The sequence below is a fragment of the Epinephelus fuscoguttatus genome, linkage group LG14, assembly GCF_011397635.1.
Source record: "Epinephelus fuscoguttatus linkage group LG14, E.fuscoguttatus.final_Chr_v1".
In the NCBI taxonomy this organism is placed as follows: Eukaryota; Metazoa; Chordata; class Actinopteri; order Perciformes; family Serranidae; genus Epinephelus; species Epinephelus fuscoguttatus.
The window spans coordinates 1,777,559-1,800,765 of record NC_064765.1 but is presented as its reverse complement, the minus strand read 5'-3'; the positions used below and the strand labels follow the sequence as shown (position 1 = coordinate 1,800,765).

Here is a 23,207-nt window from a genome sequence, read left to right as displayed (position 1 = left end):
ACAATCCGTGTTGTAAAGGCAGTGATGCTTCAGTAAAAACTTCCACTTTTGGTGGCACAAACACTCCTGGAAACACAGCGATGCCTCGTTAAAAAAAAACAAAAACAAAAAAAACAAACAAACAAACCTACATTTGGTGTCACAGTTGCCGTTAGAAATGCTGTGATGCCTCATCAAAAAACATCCTCTTATGGTGGCACTATCAGTGCTTGAGATGCAGTAATGCCTTGCTAAAAAACACCAGCTTTTGGTGGCACAATCCGTGCTGTAAAGGCAGTGATGCTTCAGTAAAAACTTCCACTTTTGGTGGCACAAACACTCCTGGAAACACAGTGATGCTTTGTTAAAAAAACCCCTACATTTGTTGTCACAGTTGCCGTTAGAAATGCAGTAATGCCTTGCTAAAAAACACCAGCTTTTGGTGGCACAATCGCTGCTGTAAATGCAGTGATACCTCACTAAAAACACCTGCTATGGGTGGCATTATCACCGCTGGAAACACGCTGATGCCTCACTAAAAAACACCAGTGTTTGGTGGCACAATCGCTGCTGAAAACAAAGTGGTGCCTCAGTTTAAAACAACTGCTTTTAGTGGCACAATCGCCACTGGAAATGCAGTGATACCTCACTAAATAACACCTCTTGTCTCTGGTATGCAGAGAAAATGTCACTGAGTGACCAGCAAATCAAATTTTTATTATTTCTGAAAATAATGTTTGACAGTATCAAATGACAGTTACATCCAGACAAGTCAGACTGACATTTGTAACAGCAGACTACAATCTGAGTCTCCAGACACCATAACTAAACTGGTTTTTGTCTCACTCCACCAAAATATGTCTAATCAGGATTTATTGATTTCAAAAGTGTCTATTTTATCTTAAAGAGAAAACATCAGGACCAGAAAGCAAAGCATAAATAGCACAGTGCAGTATATGTTTAATAATGTTGCAGATTTTAAAGCTTTAGGATTCATTTTCTGCAAAAACAAGTTCACAGTATCTAAAACAAGTGGTCCTGTATATAAACCTCTCTCCCATCCATACTGAGAGCCTGTGGTTCTGGTGCTGACAGTGTACATGTGTTGGGATCATAACTAATTAAGAGTGGGCTTCAGGCTGGAGACAAATCTCTGCAAATGTAATGAAAGTTTACAAAACACTTGAGGAAGCTGCTGCAGAATCGTCCCTCTCAACCTTCCTACTGTCTGAGCAGAATCAAATCCTGTGAGGAGAACGCTGCCCACTCTTCTCCCAAAAAAGAAAACACTCAACACAAGTTTGTCAGTGTTTAAGGTTGTGCAGCTTATTCTTTAGAAAGCCAGTACGATCCTTCCCACGTTTCCATGAGTGTCAGCCTTTTTTACATACTGCACAAACAAGGTTTTGGATGAAAGTGTCCCTGAGATGCTGTAAAAACTCCAAAAATAAGCTCGAGGAGGCAAAACAACTCCCAACAGGGAACTGCTCAAAAATTAATTTCTCATCCAGAGTTTAACGGCTTGAAAATAATTCAGGCTTTGACCAGAAATAAAAAGGAGACAGCCATAACAGCTGTCAGTATGAAGAATTTAAATATTCTCCATGATTTATGGAGTGCCGCTCCTACAGGCTTAATCCAGTTATTCTGAGTGTGTTGCAAACAAAATTCTTACAGATAAAAAGTGGGCTAATGGTGCAGCTCGTGGTGAACGTCAGTCAGGCCCCGCCGTCCCCAAAACCCAGATGAAAACAGATTATTCTTTGTTGTGTTGTGAAAGCAGAGCAGCATGAGCACATTAGCCAGCAGGTAGCCTCAAACAGACCATGCTGGCTGCAAGATGGTCTCTTCATTTTTACCATTAAGAGGCAGAGACACTGTGAGTCAGCCTGCCTCTGTTTTACTGTCTGATGCTGAGCTGCTGCTGCTGCTGCTGCTGTAGGGCCCCTAAAATAGTTCCTCAACTGCCTCAAATCAATGATTCTCATGCAAGTCGGCTGTGGTAGTTTCTGTTTTTTAGGGGAAATAACCTACTTTGAGAGAAGTGTGGATACGGTCCACCCACCCATACACACTATGCACCATTTTACGCGGGTTTATTGTTTCCATTTTATGGCAGTATGAAATAGGCTATCGATTTCACTTGTCCTATTTCAACTTTGGCCAAGATTGGATTTTTAAACGAGCTGGGCTGGGCATCTCCGGCCGACCCGCCTGGGAGCAGAGGATCACAGGGACCGTGTGACTCGCAGGTCGGAGTGCGCAAAGCAACGCGCCCCTGTGATTCATCCGCAGTTTCCAGACGGTGCGCAGGTGGAGGCGAAGAGGAGAGGAAGCAGCCGCTCAGGACGGACGGATGAGACGTTCAGGGATGTTCAGTACGCGCAAGATTTATTCCAGCTGAGGAACAAACAGTGTTTTTTCTCCACCCCTCGGTGTTGCATTGATTTGGAAGCGGTGGCTTCATTTGGCGCAGCTCTAACCCATTTTTCCTCCATGACAAAAGTTTGACTGTTAAAAAATGATGCTCTGCTCCGCTCCTGCTTTTTCATGCACTGCTGTGGATTCCGGCGTCAGCCTGAGCGGCCAGTCAGCACTTGAGAAATAGCTGCGAGTCTTTCGGTCTTAATTTCGGTGCCAGTTTGAACAAACAGAGGGCTTTTATTCCCGCACATCAGCTCCCCGGGATTGCATCCGTGTGAATTAATGTCGCACTCCATAATGGACTTCCTCGGACTGTACTTCTTGCAGCTGGCTCTTATTGGTAAGTTGAACACTTGTAATTCAGTCTAGTTGAACTTGTGCAAAATGAACGCGTTGTTCTGCGGCTGCTGGCTGCAGCTCCCGTCAGACCTGTTCCAGCCGGAGCTTCACGCTCATTAGTGCCACTGTTCTCTCTCCAGCCTGCTCTTTGCTAAAGTTGCATGATGAGATATTTCTTTTTCCTGCATGATGAGCCGGGTGTGTTCATGTGAACGGGTGCACTACAGGGTCCCGGGCAGAGCAGGGCTGTGGGTTTGTTAAAGGACCACACAGAAAGACCGCAAAATCTGATGTGATGTGTGACTGACAGTGATGAAGCGGCGGCACTCGCCGGATTTTCTCCACTCAGGAGATGCCTGCGTGTCTCCTCTCAGCCTGGGAGAGGGATTTTTGTGTTACCCTGCAGGCAGCAGCCCCGCACATCCTCCCGCACAGGCACACTCTGATGTGAGGACGGATCAGTGGAGAAAAGAGCGCTTCACAAATGTTTTTTATTTCTGCCACCGGAGCCGCTGCTGCTGCTGCTGCTCCCGGTTTGACTGCGAAAATGCCAATGCAGACAAGTGTGTGTAAAAGTGTTTGTGTGTGCGCGCGCGCGTGTATCAGCCCGTGTGGTTAGTTGCGTGCGTGCATGTGCGTGCGCGCGCTTGTGCACCTGCCTTTGCAGGTGAATTGTGTTGTCTGTGTGTGTGTATGTGTGCGTGCGTGCGTGCGTGCGTGCGGGGGGCGGAGCGGAGTAGCAGCCGGTGTGTGCGGTGTGTGGCGCGCGCCTGTGCGTGTGTTATGTGTGTGAGCGCGCACATTTGTGCACGTGCTTGTGTGTAAGAGGCATAAAGCTGCCCAAAGTGGTGTGCAGAATGAAATCAAACAGTAAATTCATGAGCAGGGACCATCACACACACACACACACACTCAGCTTTCTTTCTCCCTAAATCTATTAATCATGTCACCTGTACGCGTCTCATTGTGCCAGCTGGTGCAAGTCATTTCTAATGTCAGTGCTGTTTTCTGCTGGTCTCATTTAAAATTCATCTGTGGTACAAACTCCAGACTTTTTCTGATTCTGCTGCACTCTGTTCTGCAAAATTCCCCCACCATGGAGAGAAAAAAACCTTCCCACAGAGCCGAGTGCAGGCTGGAAACAGGACGTACGGACGGAGGGATTTGTATTTGTGAGATTTATAGCCTCGATGATGACAGCTCCACATCTCAGACTCCATTTCCCTCTGCTGCAGCTGTGATTGCAGACGCTCACGAGGCACACTGAGAGCAGCCTCGCACACTGGAAGTAAAATTCCGGGGCTCCCAGACGAGATGTTCCTCCACCTTGAACCCTGAACGCTAACGTCACCCCGTCTGCCACACTCCCCCTGAAGGAAGCGGTGCCCTTATGTCCCTCTGTCGTCCCTCACATTTGACATTATATGTAAAACCTGTGTCACCGTGCTGAGCTGTCACTCAAGACATGAGCAGGGTGGGTAAGTGAGAGCAGGATGTGAGGGGGGGGGGGGGGCAGTGAGTCGTAGTCTTTTCTCCACAGATATTCTCACCTTGTCAAAGAGATGTGTCAAAATAGCAGAGAGTCTCTCACCCAGGGCCTCATGATCCCGTCCATCAGCCACACAGGGAGGCCGACGCAGACAGGATGAAGGGGGGGATCAAAGGAACTGAAGCAGCTTTAGCCTCAAGGTTAGAGAGGGGGAGACGGAGGTGGTCGGTCTCTGGGGGAACAAGGTGGTAAATACAAATTGGAAGTTTGGAATTTCCTTCTGAATCTGAGCAGTAGTGATGTGAACACTAGACGCAGGACGCCGATACGCCGAGTCGACTAATGTAAGACTGTTATGGTTTTGTTAATGTACGTTTGTGTTTGGCGTTGAGTGTAAATGCTCATATGTTGCTTTTGTGATGTGTTTTTTGTCATGCAAAGCGGAGCGCCTCTTGAATCATAAGTTAAATACCAGAAACACTTAGATTGTTGGGTTGCATTGAGCCCTCGAATGTGTGAAGTCATATTTACGACTCAGAAGCTTTAATGGAGCACTTGAAGGCAGCATCACTTCCTTCAGCAACTTCTACCAAAGCATCCTTGAGCACTGCCTCCCAGGTGTTTGTTTTCTGGCTTAGCTATGCATTCGAGGACCACCAGTTGGCAGCTCCTTACGAGGACCTTTCGGTTTAAGAGGACGTTTAGGCTGTCGTGTGTGTGTTTGCATTCGGTTCTTTCCCCCCGAGCTCCTGCTGCAAATCTAAATATGCTCCTGTACAAGTTGCCAGGCCAAACAAGGCTTTAAAAATGCACGTGGTGTCTGGGCTGCGATAATATCCAACCAGTCTAATGAATGTCTCTTTCTGATGAAGCGAGGTGTATTAAGTGGATGTATGCAGGATTAGCATGCGCTGTTGTTGCATTTCATTAACGTGCGGGGGTAAAGTCATGCATTGAAAAAAGAAAGCTGGGGGAAATATGCCTGTGTTCACTTCAGATTGAAATCAGCATATTTACTGCTCAGTCCTGTGATGCTTCAGTGATTATCTGCCCGCACTGCTCCGAACATTTTGCAGTCATTACTGTAATTAGTTGACCAGGTTTATCTGCATATTATTCTTCTCTAAGTGGTCGGCAGCAGATGAACACAGCCTACCTCGCCTTTTGCGACATGGCGGAGGGCTTATTCCATTTTAATATTGTGAATTGTGTTACATGCACAGCGGTAATTGGCTGGCAAGAAGTAATAATCATAAACATAAAGGGCCCACTACTTGAAGGTGGTATGCATATTTTCCCAGCGTGATTTTTGTGCTGATTGGTTCGTCACGGGGGCAGCAGTCGTGGAGGGAAGGTGTGAACAATTAAAGGGATGCGTTAAACTGTGGGGGCTCTGCACGAGGGCGAAGTGGCGCGGCCGTAGATTAGATTCATCAGGGTGGGGAGGCAGTATCACGTCCTGTGAAGAGGCCCAGTGGAGTGAAAAGGGCATCCACTGTTGATTTCACATCAGCCTGTTTTGGCAAACAGATGATTATGTGTAATTTGTTTCAAAATGGTAGCTGTCATCAGTTTCATTCAGAGGGGGAAAAGAAACACGATGATCAAATTGCACATTCTAAAATTAAGCAATTATTGAATTGTGAAAAGAAATGTTCAAACATTTTTTTATTTTGACTATGAAATCTGAGAGTCATTGGTGACGATAAAATCAAAGCAAACAATTGAGAACTCGTCAAAGGTCAGAGTGTGATACAGTATTTTAAATCACCACTTCAAAACAAAAACAACATCCACCTCAGTGATTTCATACTGTAGCTAGTCCTGGTTTAGTCATTAATTATGTCAGGAAAGGGTCTGAAATCACTCACTGGAACTCGAGCAGTTCTGATTTCATATTTTGGGGACTCCGGAGCAAAGTCACCCAAAAGTAATTACGGTGTTGAATCTACAGCGCTGAGAATAAGCTGACTGCTGATTACCATTCTTCACTAGGTAATTATTTACTGATTAACTTTCGTGTCCAGTTGAATAGATTTTTAAAGTAGTCCTTCCATACTTTGCATTATGATTCACTGCAGTAAAACAAAAGAAAAGCGTCAGATATTCTTAACACTGCTGGAATAATTGGATTCTTTTAAAGCAATGTTTTTCTTGTTTGTCTGAATTTTCCTCATCATGCTTCCGCTGCAACAAGTGATGTGTGATCTCTGTGGGTTTCTTTCTCTTTGACATCAGCATGACTTTGTTTAGCTGTGAGCTACGTTGGACGACTAATCGCCATTAAGGATTTTCCATCAGAGAAAAAGTTCTTATAATTGAAAATGTGGCTTCATGGGATTCTGATGAATTCAGGCTTCTGTCAGTGTAAAGAAACGGGTCTGTCTCCCTCCTCTGAGATGGATGTCTGTCTGTATGGTTATTGAATATCAGTGCCAGATGGTGGATCTGGACTTAAGAATCAAAGCTTTACTCTAATGCTGGGGGGACTAACACTGCTGATGGTGGGGATTCGCTCCGATCCTTGTGCCAATACTGACCTTTTTTAGCAGATCGGGGTATCAACCATGGAGCGATTGATTCACATTAAGTACAGTCTCTTTATTTTCACTCTCAGTAACACTCGTTCGGTCATGACGGGTCATTAATTCAGTTTTTAGAGCCACAGCGATGCCTGGCTGCATGATTTCAATTAGTTAGTACTGGTATCAGATTGGTACTACTCCTTATCGGCAGAATTGGTATCAAGAAATAAAAATTTGGATCAGCACACAGTTTGATGACGGTGTGGACAGTAAAATGCAGTTTATTTCTCATGTAGCAGTATTTTTCCATTGTGAAATGTTCTTGAAGCTGTGTTGACTGATTGGTGTCCACAAGGGGGAGAGAGAAATCAGACCAACCTGGTCTCACTCCGAAGTCGTCAAATACCAGCACTCGGTCAGTGAATTCTGGCGTCAGACACTGACGAAAAATGCCCTCCTTTCACGTCGGCATGATGCATGGATGGCGGTGTCAGGGAAAAATGTGGTTAGAGAATGAAAGTTAAGGTGGCGGAAGTCAAAGTAGGCCGGGTGTGAGGGGTGTTGGATGGGTCCAGCAATGACTCTTACCCAGGAGCCCGGTGTTCACTTCCTGTGAGACTGTAAAGCCAGAGTAGTGTCTTTACAGTTCATGAAAGTTAATTGTAAAAAAAAAAAGTCTACAAAAGTCTTGTTCAGTGTTTGTTTGGACCCAAAGATTCTCAAAGGAGTCGGGATTTCTGTTTTTCCAGGAAGGACATTTTGTTTTAATGGTTTTAGCCTGTTTGTAGCTAACATAAATTAGCATTAGCATTATCACAATGAACCAATGCAAAAAAAAAAAATGCCCCATCCACCTGGTCTCATTCCAAAGTTGTTGAATACTGTTGCTTGGTCAGTGACTTCCGGCATGGAGCGAACAACTTGTGTTGAAAAAGTTTACAGTGGGTTTATTTCACTTTGAATCGTCGTTCATGTAACAGCATTAATTAACGGATCTTTATAACACGGTGAATTTTCAGAGTTTGGCGTGGGAGATATAATCATATGTATTTAAGAGTTTCACAGGACAGATAATACAGTGCACAGGGACAAAGACAGACGCTCTCTGGATCCTAAGATCTCCACACAAATAGCTTCCTAATGAGCGGCCACACACACACACACACACACACACACACACACTCGCACACAGAAAGGACGGCCTCCCGTGTATCCAGACCGAACTCCTTCTGTCGCTCTCAGCAGTTATTCAGCCTCATCACTATGCTTTGTATGAGAATGAATAATTTTGCTCCTTGCATGTTTGGTAACCTTGAATTGTGACAGATAATATTATGGGTTTTTGCAAGTATGCGCTTTATGCATTTATTCTGACAAATCTGGAGCCCACCCCCTCACCACCACCACCCCCTGACACATGTATAATTCATACTCACCCCTCTCCCTCACCGGGTCCCGTAGCTGCTGCAGCGCTGCACACTTTCTTGATTTCTCTTATAGTGGATACTTGTGTGTGCCTTCAAGTTCCTCTGACAGAGAGAAGGGAGAGAATAGTGTCAGAGAATTACAGGAGCAAACATAGCAGGAAGAGGAGGATGTGAATGTGAATAAGCCGTGTGTGACAGTGAGAGAGGGGATTTATTTTTCCATGAGGCCGGGGCTGTCGTTGGGCATCGAACAGAGAGGAGATATGTATCCTCTGTAGAGCCTGGTCGCTCTTTAGATCCCCGGTGCGTCGGCTCAGTTTGGAACCTCGGCTTAACTGTGCTGCCCCTTTGAATTTCGTTTATCAGGCTTCCCACGGTCATGGAAAACCTGGAAGGGTCAAGGAATTTCACAAGCTCATTTTCCAAGCCTGGAATAAGTAAAAGTCATTGGAAGTCTTGGAAAACTCATGGGATTTTCTTGTTGTTACAGTAATCAGTGGCACGGTGGTGCAGTGGCTAGCATTACCGTCTCACAGCAAGAGAGTTCCTAGTTCCAACCTTGGGGTGGGGGAGCCTTTCTTTGCGACGTTTGCATGTTCTCCCTGTGTCAGCGTGGGTTTCCTCCAGGTGCTCCAGCTTCCTCCCACAGTCCAAAGACATGCAGGCTAATTGGTAACTCTGAGGGCTCTAGTTTCGCAGACCGGGTGCGGCGGAGGCGCAGCGCACCTGCGCTTTGCCAACTGGGTGTGGCCAGGCGGATATTGTAAGTTTGGCACACCGTGCGCCCTGGCGCAGCTACTCCTCTTTCCCACCTCCGTCCCTCCTACCGGCGCAAGTCGGAAAGAGGGAGGAGAGAAGGCGTGGAGTGGGTTTAACACACATCACACCAATCAAATGAGCCCCTCTCCTCGTCCTTAAATGTGTCGCACCATGGCAGAAGAGAGCAGCAGCGTCAGACGGCCAAACTTCTCCCAGGAGGAAACTGATGTTTTGGTCCGGGAGGTCCAAGCTAGCAGTGTCCGAATATACAGAACTGCGAGCAGACCTCCACGGGCTGATGATGCAAAGGTAGCCTGGGAGGAGGTCACCACAATTGTAAATCAATGTTATGCTTTCTGTGCGCCGCTTCTCTTTCTCTCTCGTAGTCTCACTCTGTTTCTTTTCTTCTGACTTTTCTAAGATGACAGATGCTGAATATATACTCCCTATCTGATGCTGTGGCTGTTTGTGGTTGGCTGAGAGGGATGTGAACTCATTAGTTTGCAGCTGTGTTAATCAAATCAGGTTGGGTTTCCATTACGCGTGCCAGGCGTGCCAAACGGTGCCAATTCCCTTTGATCTGACATCAGATGTGACGGGACAGTTGATATAGAGATACATTTATGTGCTGATTGCAGATAGTTGCATTGAATAGTGGTTTTTTGGGTATTTATTGCATCGTTAATGTGCCTGACATTCTGGAAACCTGCCTGTGAGGTTTTGGTGACGTGTGCGCACTGTCCGCCGGTCAGCCAAACTTCCACTACACCGGCTGCGCTCCACCTGCGCTGACAGTAGACCTGGTTTCAGATGGCGAGCTTTTAGCGCACCTTCAGTGAAGCCTTCTGGCACGAAACTGTCACTGTGCCAAGCTGGATCTGTCGACAGCTCCCCCTGCTGTGCCGCCACACCCATCTCAGCGCACTTCGGTCTGCCAAACTACCAAACTGAGCGCGCCTCGGGTTGCGCTGCTCGAAACTAGCTCTGCGCGGGGTTCGCCACTCTGCACCACCCTGCGCTGCGCCGGGAAACTAGAGCCCTAAATTGTCCGTAGGTGTGAATGTGAGTGTGAATGGTTGTCTGTCTCTATGTGTCAGTCCTGTGATAGTCTGGTGACCTGTCCAGGCTGAACCCTGCCTCTCACCCAGTGTCAGCTGCACACTTTCTTGAGTTCTGCTAAAACATAATCTATTACTGGAAAGTGTCCGATATGATGTTTCCATGTTAATATCTGATCAATAACAACACCTAAAAACTGTGAAAAAAAAATGTGAACATCACAGCAGCGTCCCTGTCAAGTTGTTTTTTTATTTCCAGATACCATGAATTTAGTTTGCTTAATATATTCTGAAATTAATATTTTATCATGGGTCCTTGGAAAGTCCTGGAACAGTTTTGAAATCCTGTCCATGAAAATGTGTGGAAACCTTGAATTTCCTCTTCCCCGTTTGTTGTTTATCCCCGACACCTGTTGGTTTACATCCCCAGCGTACAGATGGTGGAAATGGCTCGCCCCAATCTGCACCTCCCATCGTCACATTTGCAGATATCATTTTTGACGCTCGATCCATCTTGTGTGATTGAGTTATTGATTTAATTTGTCAACTGTCTCCTGGCTGAGATAATGCTTCGGCTCCAAAGTTTGTAGGAACACTGCCTTCCTTCTCTGTCATTATGACTCAACAAAAGAGCTGAAAATTCAGATAGCTGTGGGAGCGTTTCACTGGTGACTGGCTGACATTTATAGGCGGTTGTTCTCTGCCATCGTCCTGGTTTTTTCACTGCACCATGTTATCTCTGCCAGGACATGTAATACTGTATGTACAAAGAGCAGATGGAAGCAATTACAGGCCATCGGCAGCGGAGAAAAGAGCTAAATGGAGGCCCCTAAGATGGAGATAAACATTCCCTGGAATAGAAGGAATCAAACTGCAGCACTGACGCTGGTTGGGAGGATTTTGTAGGGTGAAACCAAAATGACAGTGCTCCTTATTATGTTAAAACCCTGTCATTTCCACTAGCTTTTGTTGAGGGGCGATTATGCCACAGAGACAATTACCCTGCCCTTGCCTCTCTGAAAGGATATGGCATTTACTGCCACTGTATTCCATAGCCAGACGTTTAACTTTGTAATGAAAAGGCTGCAAAATGGTCCAGGCTGATTGTGAGAAAGCCTAAAAGGCTGCAATTAATCAGAAGAAAAAGTTTTGTGAGTGGGGGGAGAAAGGTAGCACGGAGTTGGCTCGGCAGAGAGAATGACAAGTGGTAATGAAACAAGCTAGCACAGCTTCAAGGCCCTTCATCAAGTGTTCTCAGTACTTAAAGCCTCTAAGTGTGTCTGTCAGTGTGTTTTTAAGTATAAGGAACTTTCAGTGTCTCATTGCGTCTGGTGCGAACCATTATCCGGACCCATACAATAAAAGCTCTCATTACTCCAGCGTTTTATTGAGAGAAGCGCTGGAGGTGGCAATCATATTCTCATCTCGCAGAGATGGAGCCGACATAAAAATATCACTGATAATCACCGAGCCTCTGCTTCTCTTTGCATGATTCCATGTGTTAATCACACATGCTGTCCTAGTGCTGCACATGCGACTGTCACGGGTCGGTCTGAGCTTCAGTCTGTGCTGCAGGTGTGATGATGGTTTTACATCTGAGACTTTAGTGTGATGGATCCTTTTTAAGCCACTGATTTAACCCATAAAGTGTTTGAGTTAAGCAGCAGAGACAAATGTCCAAAATCCTCAAATGCTAAAAAAAAGAGATAGAAAGGATAGAATTGTAATAGTAATGACTAATGGGGAGGAAAAAAATAAATAATATCAATAAATAAAAAAGAATAATGATCAGTGGAAATGGTTCATTTCTTCATAGAGTCAGAGCACATGTCAGCAGGCGAGGTGGACGGTCAGAGATCCATTAGAGGTTCCCATGTTCTCAGGAAGACTTCCCTCTTATATTTCAATATCTAAGTACGTTGTTCCAGTTGTAGTGTATTGCTCAATATTTGTTTGAACAAGTTAAATGTTGGGGGTGTTTGCTGGTTCCAGTTGAGCAAAATACACACTATACATGGTCTGTTCAGTTCCCAACCATAGAGGTAGTGTACTGGCGAAATGTCAGATTGAATCCTCAAGACCTAAACAGTCCGGTCACGCACCTCTTTCCAAAAATGTTTTAGTTTTCTGCATTGCTAGAAAACATCTGCGGCATTCAGAGGATGAGTTGGAATATATCATACTAACAGACGTAACATCCTGTGCATACATTTATAAATTTAATTTATAATAATTCTCTTCAATTATTTAGTTACAAGACGATGAGGTGAGGACATTCTGACATATACTTCCCCACTGATCATCAGTAAACTCACATCACTTATCTTTCTGCCATACAGGAGGAACTGTGATGTTCTAACAGAGCGCTGTAGATTAGGGACATTTTCCCCTTCAGTGATGTGGAAGATTTGTTTTAAACATCATAGATAAGCAAATGTACAGGGCAATGACCTTATGTTTGTCTCATTCTCATGAACACAATATCTCAAGAAGGCCTAGAGGGAGTTTCCTCAAATTTGGCACAAACATCCACTTTGGCTCATGAATGAACTGATTAGAATTTGGTGGTCAAAGGTCAGTGTGACCTCACAAAATGTTTTTGTCCATAACTGAAGAATTCAGACACTAATTCTGACCAAACTTGACACAAATGTCTAACAGCATAAAATGATGAAGGTCAAAAGGTCAAAGGTCAGCTTGACTGTGACATCATCATGTTTTAACGTCATATCTCAGGAACAGAAGGGGAGACATTTGGTCAGATACTGAATTGGTGACTCTAATCTTGAAACTGTGCTGATTGTATAGATCTTCTGTGTGTGAAGCATCCATGTTTTCACTGACATGGATGGAGACTGTCAGAGACACTGGGCTGGTGGGCGGAGTCATACAACCACAGGGTGGACTGGTGGGCGGAGTCATACAACCACAGGGTGGACTGGTGGGCAGAGTCATACAACCACAGGGTGGACTGGTGGGCGGAGTCATACAGCCACAGGATGGACTGGTGGGCGGAGTCATACAACCACGGGGCCGTAACTCTAGTTTGGGACCTGTCACTATTTTTCCAGCATCGATTGCTTCACAAAAAGCAGCTGTTTTTTCTTGTTGGGATTGTGCCCACAAAGCTGGTGTCTCAAGCCAAAACATGATCTTTTCCTAACTGTAACAAAGTGTTTTTTGTGTTTAAACATAACCACATGTTAACCACAGCATTGTTACATACGAACATACAAATGTAACATATCCGTGGTTTGCAGAAATGAACAGTGCCAAGGTTTTCTTCTGGCGACTGTGTTGTTTATACCAACAGGAAATGATCCAATATTTGCTCTGTGATCTAACAGACTGTGACTTTGTGATGATGCTCTGAACATTTTTGATTTTCTGTTGTGTTCCTGGAGGTGTTTCACCACCATCCATAGTCAGATTCCTTTTTATTTGCAGCTTTGAGCAGCTCCTTCGTTTCCTTGATGTGTTGCATTGCATTGCATCAACAGCACTCTCAAAAATCAGGCGTCTTTAGTTTGTATACCGACTGCTGTGAGTGTGCTGCACTTAATTTTGTCACTTCTCCAGTGTGAACACTCAGAGCCTGGGACACGCTGCATGTCTTTAACCTGAATATGAAGGCAGCTGGACAAATCTGCAGCCATCACTTAACATTTGCCTTCTTTGTTTTCTCGACCCAGATGGCGATGGAAACGCTGGCATCAAAACTATGTTCTTTTTTCTGGCAGAACTTTTGAAGTGGGTAAATGTTCAGAGACTAGACGTGTCTGTCTTTGTGGATGGCAGAGTTCAGGATACAGAATGAGCCTGTTCCTCCGTCTGTCCACACGACCCATCCTCATTCAGAAGTCGTCAAATACGGCCACTTGGTCAGTGATTTCCACGTCAGACACTGACGAGAAAAGATATCCTTTTGTGGAGGTATGATACACCACCAGGCGGCATTAGAAACTGACATCACAAAACAACCTGACTTCAGGAGCTGGACAGTCCCTATAGTCGGGGTGGAAGGGTCCAACCAACACCAGACTTTCACCCAGGAGCTTGTTGTTTGTGTCCTTTATGAATGTTGGGTCAAACAAGTTGTTAGTTTATTATAAAGAAGACTGTCTGAACTTAAAGAGCAGAGACATTTCCTGTCAGAGTAGAAGTGTATTTTTAAAGACATGATATGTGTAGGCGTAAATTGACACAGCATCCCCGAACGTCAACAACAGATGCGCCCAGGGTACCGCTCACTCCATATGTAGTTGTCAAAAGTCCACTGAACGAGCAGCTATATGTGTAGGAGAGAGATTATGTTGGTCTGCAGCAGGCATGTTCAAAATCCAGCACAGGGAGCAATCGTGGCCCTCGGAGAGGTTTCAAACGGCCCCCAGCTTGTCTCTCACAATAGATGTGGCGGCCATTTGATATTGTTTAATCAAGCAAGATCACTTAGCATTTTTCAGTTTTCCCTTCTCATGGTCGGACTAACATACAGTTTATCATCACGGGTCAAGTCAGAGCTACGCAGGCAAAACTTGTGTCTTTTGATAAAGAGACGATAAACAGGCAGACAAACCAAGAGAGATACAACTGACGCCAGAAGTCACTGACCAAGCTTTTGATGATCTCAGAGTGAGACCATGTTGCTTTAAACATGTCCAGTTAGCCCAGTTTAACCAACAGGAGTGTTGCTGGCTCATGTTAGTTGTTTAGTTGGCACAGAGAACATAAACTCGTAACATGAAAGCTTCTCTCATAACGTCATTATTGCAGACGTTGACTGGACAGAATCATCTGTCAATTAGCCAAGAAATTCATTATGTGAGGAAGTGGCGGAGCCGAAATATCCGTCAGGAGTAGAGAGAGAAATAGTGGAAATGTTTGTGTGGTCCTGAAATCAACTGCTTCGTGGAACAAGACAGAAAAGCTGTTTTTGTTTGGGCTCAGAGCTGCCTTGTAAAACAGGTTTAAAAAATCTGTCCCACTGTACGGCAGGCAGATTATTATTGTAGCAGCAGGATTGTCTTTGAGGATTATGAATGCTCCTTTTTGTAAACAAGTGTGGCTTTTCTCTGAGTTTGGGTTTATTTTAATGAAAAGAGTAGCTTATATCACTGATGCAAAGGTTTCCATTAATGCAGGAGCTGCTGATATACCACAGATAATTACATGAGATGGGGGGCTATCCATCTCTCCCTGCCACAGCTCACATCTAGGTTAGGTCATATTAAAAGAGGAGCTCCTCCACTCTCCGGCTTACTTTTCCCTGAGAACTCCCAGAGAGCAGATGGAGAGCAGAGATCCCCGTCCAGAGCAGGAGCCGAATCGAGATGACATCCTGCAGCCTCTTCTGCAGGGGCCCCGGGATCTGGGGAGCTAATTGGTTTCTAATCAGAGCTGCAGTTTCAGCGGTGGTGTTCCGCTCAGCCTGTTGAGATAGAAGCAGAGGAAGAGTGTGAAATCGGGACTCAGGAATCAGGTTCAGCGCCAGGCTGTCAAGTGACGACGCCAACGGGAGGTGGAGGAGGATGGGGATGTGTGGAACGGGCCAAATCGCAGCAGGCGATCCACCCAGCCTGTCGCCAGTATGTGCCAGATAACATTTATGAGGGCTAATGAAAGAGTGTGCGGCTCGACACTCTTACATGATTTCTGTTCTGTACTCGCCAGCCGCTCAGCTGATTATATCTTTGTGTCTCGCATGTTCCACGCCATCACTCAGGCTGGCTGAAAAACGAGCAAACAGAAAAAACTCCCAACAAAAGTTGGAAGATGTTCAAGATTTCATAAAGATACAAGATGCAAAAAGCAGTTTATTGGCAGCGATGATGGGGCACTTTGTGTCTTGTCTCATTTCCCAGAATATTTATCACATAACGTCTGATTTAAGCACCGAGCTTCAGCGTGCTCTGTTTCTGCATTAAAATGATATTCAACACGTACCATATGTTATAGAATATCCATCTGAATGTTTCTGTGACCTTGTGTTTGTGTAAACGAATCACAGCATCCTGCTAAAAAACGGCGTCTCGCTGATGTTTGATTCTAATCCATACGGAGTTGTTTCAGGGGAAACACGCTTCCAAATATAAAAGTCCTCATATTCTTTAAATAGAAATCGTTAGGTAACTGGTAGTTGGAGCGCTTCACTTATCTGCACTGAAAATGAGGAACTACAATAAGAAAAAGTCAACTTCTCTGCTAAAGTTTCTGCACGTTAAAACTTAAGAAGAAAGGTCAACTACGACACCCAAGTTTGGTCTGACACGTCCAATTAGAGAAGTTATAATTCACCACTTAAAATGAAGTCACTTCTAGATTAAAGGTCAGCTTTGGTTGAATTCAGCAGCTGTGGCAGCGTGTCATTCGTCATGGCAGCAACAGATTGTTGGTAGTCAGGTAGCTAACATAATGCTACATTAATAGAGTGCTGACTGCACAGATAACAACAAGCTAAAAAAGTGAACAATGTTGAAGCACAACACTCATCAGCTACATTCAGTCTGTCGGCAGATCTGCTCCCAAAAAGTCTTAGTTGTGAGTTTCTGACTGACGCACAGCAGCTAAAGGGGCAGCAGTGATTTCAACTAGAGGCACTTGGACAGGCCACGCAAAAAAGCCATGGTGCTCTGAAATAGACGCTGGATGCTGCACTTTTCTTTTTCTCTCAGCGACTGGGTCCTCATATTGAACAACTGAATAAAGACGCCGGCACTGATAAAAAAAAAAAACAAAACTCAGTGTCAGCACATACCTAAAGATTTGTATTGCCAAAGTCTGCTTCTCTGTAACTGTTGTGCACATGATCAGGATGAAGAACTTGAACTTTTATTTAATCGACAGAAGACAGCAAGGTATATTATTGCCACTTCTCAAAACACAGATGAGAGATTGTAACGTCTAGGACTTTAGTCAACCAAAGAAAATCTTGGTCAACTAAAGTCACACATAATCTTCGACTAATCGATTAGTCGTGGGGAAAAAAAAAAAAATATCTGCACATTATTTTTACTTCTGCGGTGGTGTGTCTGTGTCACTCTGCAGTTACACCTCCAAAACACTAGTCAGCGGTGGAGGACTGTGTTAAGTGCTGTAAAGTTTAGCTGATTCAAAACACACATTAAACATGGCTTAATAGACACAGTTTCAAACACAAGTACGCAAATCAGCTTCACTATAACTCGCAGCATTCACAGACAAACACTTGTCTTTATCTGGACACATTTCCCCACCAATACAACATGCTAACGTTATTAGCACAAGTCTGTGGCATTTTACGTTGTACCAACTAGCCTAGCGATCTTTTCCTCTTCTCATATAAAACCAGGGACAACAGCAACATTTAACAAAGGTAACGGCACATAATTCAGCTCCATTACTACTCACAAGGTTCACTGACAAAACAACTGTCTGATACTAAACATGTTTTCCAAACAAATACAACATGCTAACGTTATTAGCACAAGCCTATGGCATTTTACATTGTATAAATTAGCCTAGCAGCTAGCAGAGATTTCCTCTGCTCATATGAAGCCAGGATAAATCACACACAAGACATAAAATGCTATTTTTGTGGAGGCTTTATTGTCTTCACAATTTATTGTTTCTTATCTGTGAAATACAAGTAAATACAAGCCTCGTTTCCACTGAGGGAAATGGTTTCAGCTTACAGAGACAGACAGGAGGTCTGCGTCACTGCGACGCTGAGCGTGAGGGTGGGAGAGATCAACTTTCTGTCAACAACCATTTTCACAGGTAACTTAGCCTGTCCCCCCGCTGCAGGAAATAATGGATTAATCCTGGAAAGCTGTTGATGTAGCACATTTCTCCTTATGAAAGTAACACTATGATTATTCAACCAATGAGAATTTGGTCAGACGAGAGCATAGCGACCAAATAATCGACTAGTTGAACAGGAGACTACAGCCCTAGTAACTTCTTTGTGTTCAAACTACAGCAGGCATGATGACGCATTATTGTTGCTATGCAAAATGAGTCCTTAATGCCTAAATCATTATTATTTTGTCTTTGTGTTCCAAAATGAGCCATACGAATGTTTCGAGCATTTTCTGATCTGCAGCCTGTGTGGTTTGGTTGAGATTAGGCAGCTTTAACTTTTTGTTGAGATCAAGATTTGATCATGGTTGGAAGAAACTACTGTTGATTGTTGGTAGAAGACCGGATGTGAAAGACTCTGGTGTCAAAGTCAGAGACATTTTGACAGTTGGACATGTCTTTTTCATAGCAAGTCCTCTGCATTGACTCTTAACACCAGAGCCCCTCAGGACTGTGTGCTCATCCCAGATATGTTTGCCACAAAAGAGCTCAAACGTTCCTTCTCTCGTGGCTAAAATACATGATTTTGCCACAGTTGCTGCTGGAAATGCAGTGATGCCTCGTTAGAAAGCACCCTCGTATGGTTGCACTATCCTCGCTGGAAATGCAGTGATGCCTCAATAATAAAAAAGGCACAGTGCCCTGAAAAAAGACCCTGTATGCGGAGCTTCTTCTCAGGCAGCCACATGCAGCCTCACACGCTCTCTTCATTGTGAACAATTGAAAAAAGACGTTAGCGCTCAGAAATAATAAGCTGTGTGGACACAGACCTGAGGGCTGATAATTCTTTGTGGGTTTGTCAATACGAGCAGCGCTTCTCAAATTACATCTGTTAGTAAATATAGAAATATTGATTGAACGCTGAACAGAAGATATTTTTCCTCCTGACTATTTACTGCGACTTCAATAATCACTGACTCATCAGAGTGACGGGTGCGACGACCTCAGCTGCATCAGAGGAGTGGCAGGAGGACAGGTCTGACAGCAGAGCCTACAGTAGCACACCGGAGCTTTAGATAGAGGAGAGCACAGAAACCTGTCGGAGACGTCAGCAGTGACGGAGTTAAACTGGTCGTATTAAACTATCAGTACGTTGATGTCCTCCAGGCCGCGGCATGGATTCCATGTGACTATCATACGCCGCTTTTTGCGGGTCTCCAGTTAAGCTCACAATAAGACGGGGCAGCCCTTCCTATCTGCGCTCAGTGGATCATCTCCCTTTAGCTAAGCTGATAAATCCTGCCTTCAAGGTCTTTTTGTTCCAGCACATCTAAATACAGTTTTTTTTTTAGACTTATTTCAAAGGGGATTTTCGAGGGTCGTGATTGACATGCTACACACAATGTAAAAAGAAATTAGTTGCTTTTCTTTCCCCGTTTCATCTCGGGCATGTTTGCATTTCGGCGGTGGGATTACAGATCTGTGTATCTGTTTTCTCTCTTACAGGAGCGGACGCATAACATGTCGTGTAAACTCTCTCGCACTGCTTTTTATATTCACCGTGAGGTCAGCCAGGCTGCTGCTGTTTTATACCGTACATAAAACTCTATAAATCTGAGCGATTAAATAGATAAAAACCTGATCTCATCGCTCTGAACATGCTCTTTTTTTTTAAAAGACTGAGACCTGAAGATTAGTCGAGCCAATAAAACTTAGGTGAGGGAGCTTAGTAACACAAGAATGAATGTAAATAGGATTCAGCAGCAATGAAAGGTACAAAGTGGTCTAATTAAATCCCTCTCGATGTGAATTCAATTTCCCCAGGCCTCACGGCATCCTGTCAGTGACAAAGAGAGCTGCCTCTCTTTGTCTTCCGATGAGTAAATTCCAATTGGGTGCTGGGCGTGTTGGTGTGCCAGTCAATCACAGTCACAGCCTGCGATTTAAAGATGATGACCGGGGCAATATATTGACCGCAGACCTCTCTGTGCCACTCATTTGGAACAATAGACAGTTAACAGATATTGATTTTCTTTATATGTCGGTTGAGTGAGACAGCTGGTTCGTTTAGGAGCTCGCGAGCACGTGGCGCTAATCGCTTGGAGGGTCTTTCGAAAATATTGATAACGCGCACGCAGCCCTTTGTGCTGAAGCAGCTTCTCCAGCCAATTAACACCGGCATCCACTGCTAAAGTGATTTTTATCTCATCTGAAAATTGAAAATATTTCCCCCTGGTGGGATCCATTTCACATCATTACAATCTGCCAGTCCCTCGAATTTATTTTTTAGTAGCAGCTGTAAGATGATCAAAGTGAGAACAGTGATGCGGAGGAGGACAGACAACACCTACACCTGTCTTAATCCGATCGGGCCTCTGGAGCAGAGGTAAGAGAAAGACAGACTGCAGTTACACACCAGCGACGCCTCACACCACAGATGCACACACACTTGGTTTTTTTCTTCAAATCGAATTACTGATGCCTGCTGCGATGGCCGGCGTCTGCGTGGCCCCCGACGTCGTCTGCGTTTGCCTTCAGAGAGCCTCATTTATTTTGAGGAGAGTTTTTTTTCTGAGACACGCTCTCTCATGTGGAACAGTGAATATGAGATATAAAACCCGCCTGCCTCGTGACTTTGGGCCATGGCGAGATCAAACGACAGAGTGACGGGGGGAAAAGAGCCGAGAGATAGACGAGAGGAGAGGAAGAAAACCAAAGACAGAGTGCGGGGGAAATACTGGAGGTTTCTGCAGGACGACTGCCGGCTCACCCTTCGTCCCTTCGGTCAGCGCACGTCTCATCTTAAGATTTAATTTGCTGCTTTTAACTCCGTCCGGCGCCCCTCCCCCTGCTCCGTGTGATCCTGGATCCTCGCCCTTCATGACTGCAGGCCTTCCTACTGAAGTGTGACCCAGCCCACTCCCATTGATCTGAGATCACTCGCCATCAGGCCGCTGACCTTTCACAGATTCCAATTATTTGATAATCCACCTCATCATCTGTCCTGCAGTTGGTCAGGTGTTACAGTTTTCACCAGCACTGGAGTAGCCGCACAGCTGTTGGCGTTTTCTTGGCTTCAAACACTATCAAAGCTCGGCCTTTTTTTTTTTTTTTTTTTTTTTTGAGGCTTTTTCGCTGCTCCTTAATAGCGCCGCTGTCGAGGAGATGAAGGATTATGAGCAGATAGCCTCTGAGGTCAGAGCTACTTGACTTACTCACTCGATGGTATCTGGGTAAGGTAATGGACACGGTCACCCAAAACGAGGAAGTTGGATGGCGCCGCTGCAGCAGATTGGCTATCATCGCCACATCCAGCGAGGCAGCAGATAAAGTGAAAGCTCGTCCTGCCCCGTCAGCTGCCGTGACCTCTTGTCTGATCAGCAACCTGAACAAACCCAGGGTTACATGTTCACACCGTGGAACCAAACGCCGTCCCATCTTGATAACCACTAGATTGGATGAAAGCCGTGGAGCCGCAGAATGATGCTCCTCAGTGTCCCCCGGCCTTCGTGGGGTTCACAAGGTTTCAGCCCCCATCAATTTAAGGACTTACACAGTGTTCCGGTCCTCCAGTGCTCTGGGAGCTGTGTTGTAGTACACTCCTGAGCAGAGGGGGGCTAAGAGCCCAAAACGCATTATGAGACCAAGAGGCTGGCCTCAGACAGCGAGCCAAGAATCTGCCAGGGCCCGAGCCATGATAGATGATGAGGCGCGGCGAAGGTTTTATTGAGGCTGTAGCGCGGCTTGTCATGACAACCAGAATGAATGAGATCCTTGGCATCTCTGGGCACCGTCACCCCTCCGGTCCCATTTTTATTATTACTTATTCACACACAGCAATAATGTTGCTTCAATTTCTCCCGTTATCAATTTACAAACTCAGCTGTTAAACTGTGAATTATGCAACGCTGGACAAAAAAAAGAGGATGGCAGCTAATCAACACGACTATGCCGAGGATATTTATAACCTGCTCCGGCTCCCTGGAAGACTTTTACATTCTCAGATGGAAGGAAGCATATGGAAGCATGTGAGCTCATGTCTCGACTCGTGTCTGCTGATCCTCTTGATTAGTTAAATGATAAATCCTCCCTGCTGCTATTTATAGTCTGATGATATTTGCATCTTGTGATTAGGGGTTCTTCAATCACTGTGATATGAAGCATGTGTCTCGTTTTAAAGTCATAGTCTGCTGGATTTCATCATTCCATGGCAGATAAATATGTTGTTATGGCTCGGTCTGTTTGTTCATAACATTGTTCAGTGGATCCAGAGTGTGCAGTCGGACTGAAGGTGAATATGCAGATACAGACAGATTTGCTGAGTAATGCTTTAATCAGCTTTTTCTCCCTTAACTAAGAAGTTTTATCGCTTTGCTTCTTAAAGTGTCATTATCCAACCAGATAACATGGAGATGAAAGTTATTCTGGGTTCAGATGACACAACATTTCTGTCCGTTCTGACCGTCACTAAGCCCCGTCTCCACCAAACCCTTTGGAACCAGCAGTGACCCTTCAGACATGGTACCTAGACCCTCGGTCTGTTCAGACAGTCCTCTTAAATGTGGGCGGGTTGTTGTCACTCACTGCTCCGTCCAGCACTCGCTGTATTTCCTCATCAGCGGTGACACAGATGGAAGTCTGCACCTGGTTTATCGTCCACAGAACGAGGCTGCACGCCCACATTTTCACAACAAAATACAACAGGCTGCAGTGAGAGTCTCTCTCCATGGGATATTTCAAAATAGCAGCTTTGTGCATTTAGTCCTTCTCAGGCAAGCTCAGGGGTTTAGTGTTGCTGTAGCCCACAGGAAGTGAGGATTAGAATATATGACCTTCACATAATCCGCTCCAAATGAATCTATATTTTTAAAGTCATTACTAAAAGTGTGTGTCGTATAAAAACTAAAGTGATGGTCAAAGTTGTCACAGTGAAATTTAAGGTGTGCTGATGGATTCACGTCATCAACTCATGCATTGAGTAACATTACAAGTTAACGTTCCACCTTAAAAGTTGCCGGCAGTCGGCCCAGTGAATGAAGTTATTTTTTTCTCTTTCATTTTATAGTTGTAGTTTACTGATGTATGAACAGAGGTTACATAAAACCAGAGTGAGCGTCCTCTACTGACCAATCAGACTGCAGGGTTTCTAGCTCCACCTTTTAGTACCAGATCTGTGTGCTAGGTACCCCAACAGAGGGGGGACCAAACATGGGGACGGTGAGGAACGCTTCTGTTGGGACCATCCACAACTTTACACTGTGGGAACAGAAACAATCATTGAACTGAACTGAACCGTACTGCTCAGTTGGAAATGGGGCTTTTGTCAGATTAAGCGATTACGGAGTGATAAACTCTTGCTGTGACTTGACAGACAGACATGACAGACTACAAGCTGGTCCATGACCAATCATCGCTGGTCGGCCTTCACAAC

The 23,207-nt window shown here is 44.9% G+C and overlaps 1 protein-coding gene across 1 annotated transcript in view; it reads left to right on the top strand.

Annotated features, from left to right (window-relative positions):
• The first annotated feature begins 1,950 nt into the window (after nt 1-1,950).
• The window catches only part of gfra4a (GDNF family receptor alpha 4a), a 242,910-nt gene continuing 221,653 nt past the window's right edge, over nt 1,951-23,207 (top strand). Inside the window, exon 1 of the mRNA XM_049596165.1 lies at nt 1,951-2,743. Coding sequence (XP_049452122.1) covers nt 2,686-2,743 — 58 coding nt within the window. The 5' untranslated portion in view covers nt 1,951-2,685. The remainder of the gene's footprint in view (nt 2,744-23,207) is intronic.